Source organism: Phalacrocorax carbo, chromosome 2 (genome assembly GCF_963921805.1).
Source record: "Phalacrocorax carbo chromosome 2, bPhaCar2.1, whole genome shotgun sequence".
NCBI lineage: Eukaryota > Metazoa > Chordata > Aves > Suliformes > Phalacrocoracidae > Phalacrocorax > Phalacrocorax carbo.
In genome coordinates this window covers 104693844-104704480 of record NC_087514.1, presented here as the reverse complement: position 1 = coordinate 104704480, position 10637 = coordinate 104693844, and the positions used below count along the sequence as shown (strand labels likewise).

General features: G+C 43.3%; 1 protein-coding gene across 1 annotated transcript; it reads right to left on the bottom strand.

Moving 5' to 3' along the window:
* Positions 1-212: 212 nt before the first annotated feature.
* On the bottom strand, positions 213-10566 carry RBFA (ribosome binding factor A). The gene is made up of 7 exons (XM_064443751.1): positions 10143-10566; positions 9469-9511; positions 8652-8828; positions 6018-6130; positions 4796-4880; positions 2573-2646; positions 213-936 (listed from the first exon to the last, which is right to left on the bottom strand). Exons 1-7 carry the CDS (start codon positions 10544-10546, stop codon positions 546-548), a joined length of 1287 nt encoding a protein of 428 aa, XP_064299821.1. The 5' UTR covers positions 10547-10566; the 3' UTR covers positions 213-545.
* Between the last annotated feature and the right edge of the window lie 71 nt (positions 10567-10637).

Here is a 10637-nt window from a genome sequence, read left to right as displayed (position 1 = left end):
CATAATTTCAATGAGTTTCACCTTCTCATGGAAAGAGTTCCTCCATTAGCCTAGGTCCTCTAGAGAATACCCTGTCTTTGTGCACTGAAGGCTTGTCGTTGAACACCACTGTCATTATTTTGCTTCCCCTCTTCCATCCTGACCTTAGAATAACAGACACCATCACTTTGTGATTTTTATCCAGATCACTCAAAAAAGAGAAGACATTTGACTTCAGCACAGAAACCATAATTTTACTGGAAATAATCAACAGAACTGCATGAAGTTTTGACTCGGTGCTGCAGTATGTGTATTTTGTAATTACAAAACTGCTCTCAGGTTGAAAGTCCTACAACTACAGCAGCTTGAAAGCTGCTTAACAGAATGTCACAAATAGCATTTTTGGTTTTCTTACATACCTTGTGCTAGCAAACCTCCCCATGTGTGGCAAACTTAGTAGTTTGAAAGAGGAAGTAGTAAATAGGCTGTACAAAACTAATCTTTCAGTGTCTATGGCAGTCTTTTTTTGGCTCTTGTCAGCCTCCATCTTAAAGGGAGTGGCTTTTTCATTTCAGTTTATCAGTAGGCTGACTTAGGGCTTTGCCATCATCTGCCTCCAATTCATTTACCTCTTCCTGTAATTCATCCTCCAGCTCACAGTCCAAGACTGATTCAGTGTTATTATCCCAGTAATCAACTTCGGATCTGTCCAGTAAGTATTTCTGTGGTGTAATGTCATCATCAGGAGGATTCCTTGTTTTTTTCTTTTTCATTTTCTTTTGAATCTTAGAAAGCTGCTGCTTCTGCTCTTCTGTCCAGGCAACGCTTTCTACATCTCTTGACACTTTCAGTCTTTTGTAGTCCATTATCTGCTTATTCAGTAGTTCATGATCAATACCAAAAAGATTAGACCGCATGGGTGAATCTGAAGATTGAGTTGCTGAGGAGAACGGTTGACTGTGGAAAGGAAAACAAATGTTGTGGGTTTTTCCCCCATGTATATTTTAAGGGGCAGCGCTAATTGAGTAACACAGAAATAAACTGGATTTTTCAGTCTGACCTTATTAATGCACTGTGTTCAGCACTGTGCTCCCTAAGAAGGAAGAGATACCACCATACTATGTGTCCAAGGACATGCTGTCTATAAGCCTGTCAGCGCGTCAACAAATTTAACGGGAGGAAGCCAATAAAGCAACTACATTCCAGCAGAAACTGCTTGCTTCTGGGAAAAGGTGAGCACAGGTAACAGAGTGAGCACTGGACCTGGGAACCCCAAGGAATTTAGGCTTCCCCCAGCTATCCCAAGAAGAGAGAAGCAGCAGCCTGTGCCCAGAATGCATCAGACAGGCATACGAACGACAGCATATTGCACCTTAAGTGGACATCAGTGTTTCCATAAGACACAGAGGAAGATGTTAGGTGCCCTGTGGGAAAGTCTGTCACAACAGTGATTTCCCCCAAGAAGCTATTCCTGATTTGTACCTGATGAACTGTCCTGTGTGGCATTAAGGCACAGAAGGCATTGCCACCAACAGACTGCAGCACACAAGTGCAAGGCTGTTGGCTATGAGAGAATCCAGTCCACAAAATCATTATTCCAATAGACTCTTCAGCCCTATCCCTCAATAGCCAAAAACCCCTCACAGAAGAATGCTTACTTACTTTCTGAAAACTTAGGGAGACTTCTCGGTAAACTTGTACTCACCTATAACAATCCAAACTTATACCAGAGAAAAAGTGGCCAAGCAGAGGAGTACCAGTAAATGTAGAACTTTTATCCTTATGAGAAAATTACCAGCAAGAAACAAATGTACTGCTGCAAAGCATTTTTCTAAATTTAATTCTCACACACACACATTAAATCTTGAATTCTTAGATATTCTGAAAGTATTTCGCTCATAAAAGTAAAGATACTAATACCAGAACAAGCATTGGGCCTGCAAGAAACAAGTCTGATGACTCTGTCACTCAGAGTATAGACATGAAACACAGCTGATATCTAAGACACTGTTCTGATAGCACCTCATGGGTTAGTTGCCTCTGAAAACATACACACTATGTGTATAACACTATGCTGTTACAAGTGACAATTCATTCTCCTTAGCTTAACAGAGGCCTTCTTATATATATAAAAAAAGGCTTTCCCCTTCCGCATTTGCAAACCTGTGGTCTGCACTAAAATATGAAAATAAACCAGAGCATATATAATAAGAAATATTTTCCCTTAATTTTAATAAATGGGTGTAACATTGGTAAAGAAAGCTTAAGCCACAAAATAAAATGCCGTCCTCTACATTTAATTTCTGGGATGATTACATACTAGTTTTGTCCTAGGCTATTTCTGTAGCCTCTTCTGTTAGTAAAAGGCCCCAACCGATCTCTTTAAAAGCTGAGATGCCTTTTAAGTAAGGTCTTCCAAAAAGTCAGTCTCTCCTACTTTCCGTTTCCTCATAATACCATTTGCTGGACTCTGAGATAACAATGTACACATATAATTAAAATATACTTTCTGTCATGACAAATAATACCCAATTTAAGTTGGCCAACAGAGATGAAAACGGACACTTGTACAATTATGATTCAGAAAACCCACCTGGAATCATTTTGAGATAATGTTTCTTCTTCTTCTGGCGGTCCAAAATCAGCAATTGCCAATAAGTCCTCAATCTATAAACACATGAAGACAAGACACATTAAAAGCCCTATATTAAATTTACTTTGTTCACACCTACACAAGATACAGGCAGGTATCAAAACAGCAAATATTTTATTTTCTACATATTTGGAATACTTAGCAAAACCATTTCAAAATAGCCTTGTCCTCCATTTACATGGAACTCTTTACACTTCTTGTCTGGGAAGTTTGTGTCAAAGAGCATGACTGATCCAGGGATTCCAGTGAAGTTTTTTGCCTTATGTACATTCTCAACAGTTGGCTAGGGACTGTGTGACATACAGCATTTTCGTTTTATTTGGTCTTTCTTCAGCCTTGCAAATCATTTTTCATAACATACTTACACTGGGATTTTTTTCACTTCTTCCCCCCTTTCTGCATTTCTACTACATGTAAATGTTGAGTTCCCAAATCGTTTTTAACATGGCACAACCAGTACCTGCCACAAATCTAGTATATCCAGTGCTTATAGACTGTACCTAATTGCAAATGTTTTAATCTCATCTGAAATTTTTCTTTACTTCCCTTTTAATTCAATGTATTTTTCTAGGATTTGAATTGGATGGTCCCTCCCTGTCATCCAATACTTAAAAATCAGGTTCATCTACATTATTGCAAGCCCTGCTATTCAAATCTGTGGATTATGTAAATCTGATGATCTGCAACGTGAGAAAAGATGATCCATATAAGTGCTTCCCAGTGCCTTTCACTGACAGATGCTACAAAAGGAGGGTTTTTACTTGTCTTGTGTCATTAACTATCTTGGTGACTATGCACTGAACTCAAAGGTAAGGTAGTCCAAAGGGTTTTCTTCTTCCTCAAAAAAGTAAGTGGTCGTTTAACGAAGTTTGCGAAACAGTGATTAGTGGAACAGGTTCCACAATAACAGACCTGAAGGGCTTGACCTGCAGGAGTAGGTATTTGTAGCTTCATCCAGGTATGTTAATAACAGGTACTAGTAGGGACAAAGTGCTTCCATAATCACATGTAGTGTAGAATTTCTTGTGTTGATTAGGGGAAGCGTAATAATGAATACAAACAGCTTTCAGAAGTGTTTAGTTCATTTCTATTCTTGTGCTTTTTGTTGATGCTAACACAGGTGAAAAAACATTTGCACTGCGGATCAGTATATTGGCATGAAACTCAGAATTTTTCTGACCACAGAAAAGTTCAAGCAATTCACTGCATTTCTAGAGAGTCAGAAGTTGTTGTTATGCCTTCCAGCTCTGCTAATATACACTGCGTGAGCCCACAAGTCACTAACAGTAACTGGTTGTAATAGGAACACATCTAAGAATAAGGCACTTCAGGGCAGAGAAATGTGAACACGCTCTTTTCAACTGATGTTCTTTGCATTCACATCAACAGCTTGGGGAGACATTCTTCATGAAATTCCATCTTTCTCTTCTGGAAATCTCACTGTTTAAGAGATCTCACCTCACAGTCCTCATGACAGCAAGTTCCTAGAGAACATCATAATTCTAGCAATATTTCAATTAATTAAAACTATCAACACCTTGACAGAAAACATGAAATAGTAAAGATAATTTTAAAAGTGAAAAAAATAGTATTATGGGTAAGTGTACAGCCTCTACACACAGATCTGCACTCTCATAGAAACACTGTAACAATTCACAGCTGGAAAAAGCTTGGGGTAAAAAAAATTAAATCACTGATCAGATTCAATGGCATTTTAAAAGTATATAACACTTAATGTGAAAGAGAGCTCCTCAGACCTCATTTCTATAATCATGTATACCAGGCAACAGACAAGTGCCTACCCTATATTATTCCTTAAAATTGACATTTCATTTTTTAGGATTTCTTTATTGACCTAATGATCTGGCCTACAAGCTTCTCCGAAAACTTCACTTCAGAGATTTTAACATTAGCATCAAAAATGTTCATGAGGCGACAGCTACAAGCATTCTTTTACATTGTATATAAGCATCAGTCTTACTCAAGTTTCTTTGCTAAAATGCTTTCACACATGAAGAGGAAAGGGTACAGACAAAGACTCATTTTTAATGCAGATTGGCAGAGTGATTGAATGATCAGCTGTCTCCCTGAGCATTAGGATATGCTAAGTCATCATGTTGGCACATCATTATATTTGTTCATTGAGTCAAAGATTACAGTTACCTCTTTTACAGCTGCAGCTGCTTTGTCTTTTACAAATACTATTGGGGGTACATTTCCTAGAATCTGCCGACTTCTCAGAAGATACCTGGCAAAAATACAGCATTCGCCAGCATGAGTAAAGTACAGCACCTCCAGGACAGATAAAATATGTTAAATTAATTCCAGCAGTACCGCAAATTTAAGGATATGGTTTGCAAAACTTAAGAGTCTGATGGGTATCCGTTCAGGTTAGTGCTACGCAATACATCACTGCAGAATCCCAACTCTGAATGTATAACATACCAAAACTACTAGCTACAGATCCCACTGAGTACTGATGACACTAGATTTGTCTCCTATATGCACAGGCTGGCACAGGTCTTTCCCCACTTCATTTGGCTTCCTTATCCCCACTGTAGGGGTGAGAGCAGTGGGGGATAGAGACCTCCCAGCACGGCAAGACAACCAGTCCTACATGCTAACTGCAGGAAGGACTGACAGGGCTCCCCTCGTATTCTTCCCAGCCAGCAACATTCCTTTTCAAAGAGTGGAAGCTGCTGGGAGTAGACGAGAACATTGTGCTAGAGTAGGAATTACACAGCCTAGGGAAACGGGGAAAGGAAATGGTTCTGCAAGTATGCTTCAATGCCATCGTCCCCGTGGGGTGAAGTCCTGATCCTCCAACAGACTGGCTGGATAGCAGAGGGTAAGCCCAGGAAAGAGGGAGAGACAAAAGTCTCAGTGATATCCTGAAAACTCAAGGGACCCTCTGCCAAAAATGAGTAGAAGCATCACAATACATGGTAGCATCCCAACATTTACTGTTTGGTACAAATATTGTGAAGATTTTCTGTAATATCAGTCATCCCTTCTGGAGGTCCAAACTGTCCATAGCAATCAGAATTGCCCAGTGAACCTGTAAGGAGATACTTGTTGCAATTACCAGTCCTCTTGTGCAGCAGCATCACATTTTGACCTACTGCTGTGCACAGCATGTCCAGCCCACCATTGCTAGTTCAATGAAGTGAAACTTCACCCAAACTTATCCTTTCTTCTGCTCAGCCCAGACCCACCCTAGGAAAGTACAGAAGCCAAATAAGCCAGCTGTGCTCCAGCAGAAGAGTATCTAAAAACCTAAAGCATCCTAACAGGTCAGATACAGATTGTTAGAAATACCTAAGAAATGGTACTAGTATATGGTACTATGAATTTATGAAGTGATTTGTTTATCCCATAGCAGTACCGTATACGTGGAGCACTCTTCTGTAGCACACTTTCAACATAGCTTTCTTTCTCCATAGTAGTAGCAGGATTCCAGTACACACGACATGCTGAAAAGTTTGATGCCAGGGACACCTGCAAAAAGAAAACATTTATTTAAAATTATATATATACACACACTCTTCACATACAACGAAGTCTCTAATGCATGAATAAGCATAGTGACCCAAACGGGATACGTAAATTCTTAGGAGAGTCTCTCCTTCCATCTCTGCTCTTAAGAACCAAAATTACATGATGCCTTTACAGAGGCACAGTTTTACACCAAATAAGATTTACATTCAGTACCTCAAAGGGCTTTTTTAATTCAGGTAAGTCATTGCCTAATCTCCCCTTCAACTGAAATTAAATTGAGCAGTCTGTCAACACCTGTATGTTACTGACAGTGCTACATTTAGTCAATGCTATGGTGCTACCAAAACAAATGGTCCAGAATGACAATTTATGGTATGTTGCTTTGGAATACAGTTGAAAGTGCAAGTTTCCACTAAAGAAGGACCTGTGACACTGCCTGGTTTGTTGTCACCCAGAGTTTGGTTTTGATATTGACAGAAAAAAGGATGCCCTCCATGCCACTGTAATGCAAGAGTCTCTCCAGCTCTAAAGCCTGCTGGGAACCCCAGTGCTCTCACTCACTAACAGATAATATTCACAGCTGTCATGAATGAAATTGGAAACACATGGTGGGCAGGGGCCAAAGCACAAATGAGATAGACTGGCAATCTTCCTAAAGAATAAACTTCTGAAACACAAACTGGATTCCGAAATATTTCTATAACTGTCACTCACTGCATCTAGCAGCATCTTACAGACCAGGTTCTCACTATGAGAGTACACTCACCAAACGTCTAATAACCTCTCTGGCTCAACCAAAGGAAGAGGGAGGAGAAGGCATAAACTACACATTCAAAGGCACAATTCAGAGGTCACCTAGTCCAGAAACCAACTCTTCAAACAGATGTCTACAGACATTAGGAAGAAAAGACAACTCCATCAGAGTATTCCCAAGAGTGAAAACTGCATCACAGCCTGCCGTTGACAGTACTACTTTCTTAGGGCAGAATGGACTGTCCCAAATAAACAAAGTAGATTCTGATTTTTTTCAACACCAAATAACTCCTGTCTTGGGAAACCCTTCAATTGTTAAGAAAAAAAAGCACACAGTGATCATTATCCGGCTGTTTCTACTGCAGGATCAACCCTCCCCATCTCCCACACTGAGTCTAACATAAGCGCATAAACCACCCTACCTAACACAAGCCAGTAATGTTATCAAGACCGTGAAAGTTTGATTTATCAAGCCTGAAGCATGATTCTTATCTGTATTACTATTATGTCATTTTAACTTTTACACCCAAAAAAACCCCCAAATGCTGATGAACTGCAGAAAGCCTATTAGAAGATTTCTCCTGATAACAGAAATAATATCAGACCAGAATCAGCTCAAGAGTAAGTCAGGACTGAGTCTCAGCCACGTCCCAGTGCAGCATGAACGCTAAGCACTACACATTTGTAATAAAATCTGTGCTATATTTGGAAGAAGGTTGTTTCTTTCCCTCTCTCATGTTATAAGTTGTTTAATTTACAGCAATGCCTCCTGAAGGTGTTGTGGCTTGCCTACACCAGCCAGTATTTTTATGTGCAGGCAGGCCACCCGCGTTAGACAAGCAATCCCCAAAGCCTTACAGAGAAATACTATATGAAGGATACTGCACATACAGAGCCAAAAGATTCATCTTGCCCGTGTAATTTTAATCGCTTGCCTGAAGACAGAATTAATTCAGCTGGCAAAAACATCCGTTTCAATCATAAATGACAAACCCCTTGCCATAGATGCAGCCACGAGGCACAACATTTTTCCATGCTTCTAACAAACAAAGCTAGGTCCACTAAGCTTTTAAGCCAAACACTGGTATCATTTTATCTTAATAAAACAGCAAATGTAGAAGAAAAAACTACTAATGACAAACAAGAATGTGGACACTGACTTAGCTCCTCAATCAAAGCTTTAACATTCCTTTCAAACCCATGAATTATGGCAACACTAGCTATAATTAGGTATAAATTCAAATTCTTTCTTGAACCTTGCTTGCCAGTGCCATTTTCTTAGGCCTACTTTTTTTTTTTTGAGCAAAGCTCATATCCCACTTAGATCTTCTGCCTGTGTACTGATATTGGTGAGGAACACAAGGAGGTATCAACTCTCACACAGCTGCACAAAAAAAAAAGACTCTTGCAAAGATATACTTGTGTTGTTAAAACCAGGCTCCTGCTTCTGAAAGAGCAAGGCAAATAGTACACGTCTGAGTAACAGGAAAAAAAGTCATACCACGAGAATCACCATTTTAGCTGGCCTAAGTGGCATTTGCATTATAGCGGCAAAGGTCTACTAAGCCAGTGACAAATGTGGCAAAGTTCTCCTGATGTGCAAAGTGAATCCAGGGCCTCATCTTGCTGCGCTGTGCCACATTAGAAGCAACGTAGTAAAACTCCTCCTACACACATCACAACACCCAGGGAAGCTCCTTTGGCACGACATGCCGACCTCAAGGAGTAGTCAGAGTGGCTCAACACAAGCTGTAGCTTTGGCACTTGCCTTGCAGATTTCCAGCTTGAGATCATAAAGTTCTTGATTAACTTCACAGGTAGTCATCATCTCCACCACAGCTTTATGGATAAGACCATTCAAGACTCTGCAACGTACATTATCTTCTCTCCTAGTTTTTGCCCGGTCATCCTTCAGTACAGAGGCCAAACTGGTTGGTTTATACATCTTTAAAAACAAAACACATTAATCAGTAGTTACAAACTTGTATTAGGCAATAATATAGTTTTGTGCAACCTTACAATGCTCTTAGAATACTCTTAGTATTCTCTTGGAATGCCACTACTGGACCCGTGATGGCTTTATAGTGGTTTTATGTATCACGTGTTTCACTAAAGAATATTTCAGTTCACAAAATCTTTGACCTTCCTGTATTACAGTCAAGGTTTCTTAGCTTCTTTATTATTTTGTAGCAAGTTATACAGCTCAATGCATCAATTTTCTGAAATACAGCATGTATTAACTGAAAAGCATTGCTTGTTTGAAAAACAAACACGAAAACTTGTTTTCTGCAAAACTATGCGGGTATACGGCAGTTTTCATCTGGGTCAGTTCTCTGCTATGGGCTCATGAGCCCATAGTGGTGATGCTCACACAGATGCAAGACGAGCACAGAAGAGGAATCAGCCGTGGGGAGCCAAACGGCTTCTCTTGACAGCAATCCTGGCATGTCATAGTGAAGCCAGAGCTCTAATGTTCGCTTGCAAAGAGAATTCACAAAATTCTGCTATTTCTCTGCCAGAAAATGCTTTTCCTGAAGTTGGGAACAAAGGCAGACACAGACAGCACCTTAAAAGCTTGCACTTACCATTTGAGATCCCAGGGTAGGGCTGTCATACCAGAACTTCTTTCTTTTGGGAAAAAAAGGAAAGGAAGTCGTCTTTATCTTTCAGCAGCTCAGAGAAACAACGGGTCCCCTGCGTAATTAAGACGTCACCCGCCTGGAGGCAGACGCCACGGCACCCCGGTTTTCACGGCTGGATGCTGTCTCCCCAGCGGGGGTTGCAGGCCGGGGCGGGGCGCGGGGAGCAACACCTCCCCTCACGGCGGGGGCGAACCGCAACCCCGAGCTTCCTTGGGCCGTGGTTGTGAGCCGGGGCGGGTGCGGAGCGCTGTTACCGGAGCCCCGCGGGCACAGAGGCGCTGCGAGGCGGGCGCGGCGGCGGCTCTCCGCCGTGTACCGGGGACAGGGCGCGCCCCCAGCCCCTCTCACACCGCTTCGTCCCTTGTCCGGCACGGCGGTGCGGGTGGGACACGGCGCGGCCCGGAGCACGGCGGCCAGGCCGCAGGCAGGCCCGGCGAATCGGCCTGCGCAGCACGGCCTGCCCACGCCGGCGGAGGCACGGCACGGCAGGCCCGGCCCGGCAGCCCGCCCGGCCCCGGCCGCCTCACCCCGCAAAGAGTGCCGGCACGGCGGGAGGCCCCGGAGCCCGCCAGCCCCAGCGCCCCGCATGGCCCGTCCCCGCTGCCCGCCACACCTACTTGTTTTTGCGGAGCATTTTCTTCAGCAGGTGCCTGGAGCCGCTCAGGGCGGCGGAGCTACGCAGCGCCCGGCACCACCGCGGCGCCGCCGCCGCCGCCGCCCGGCCGACCCACATGCTGCCGTAGCCCCCCGCCACGACACGGCCCGGCCCGGCCAGCAGCTCCCCGCGGCGGCGGCCCTGGCAGCGGCTCCCCCTGGCGGGGCGGCGGCCCGGGCCTGCAGCGCCCCGGTGGGCGGCCGCGGCGGCACTCGGATCACAGGCTCGGTTGTTTGGGTGAGGGAGTTCTCTTAGGAGTGAGAATAAACCCGGTGGCTGCGTTTGCATTGAGGGGCTGCCCCAGAAAAGGCCTTGGGGACTGTCCGCGGAGGACGAGCGTTGCTGCTGCAGCGTCAGGTCGTGCATACCGGCATTTGCTGCGCCGCGTGGGTGGTCGGTGGCACTAGAACACGGTTTAAATGCCCTTCGATTCAGGTGTTACTGATGTTACAGGTGT

What these genes read in the sequence shown, in the direction of transcription:
- RBFA (XM_064443751.1), bottom strand. Translation starts at nt 10,546, where the DNA reads ATGCACGACCTGACGCTGCAGCAGCAACGCTCGTCCTCCGCGGACAGT. An exon ending in CTACCCTGGGATCTCAAATG is followed by an intron (nt 8,829 to 9,468) that starts GTAAGTGCAAGC and finishes TTGTTTTTAAAG; the next exon opens with ATGTATAAACCAACCAGTTT. An exon ending in TCAAGCTGGAAATCTGCAAG is followed by an intron (nt 6,131 to 8,651) that starts GCAAGTGCCAAA and finishes TTCTTTTTGCAG; the next exon opens with GTGTCCCTGGCATCAAACTT.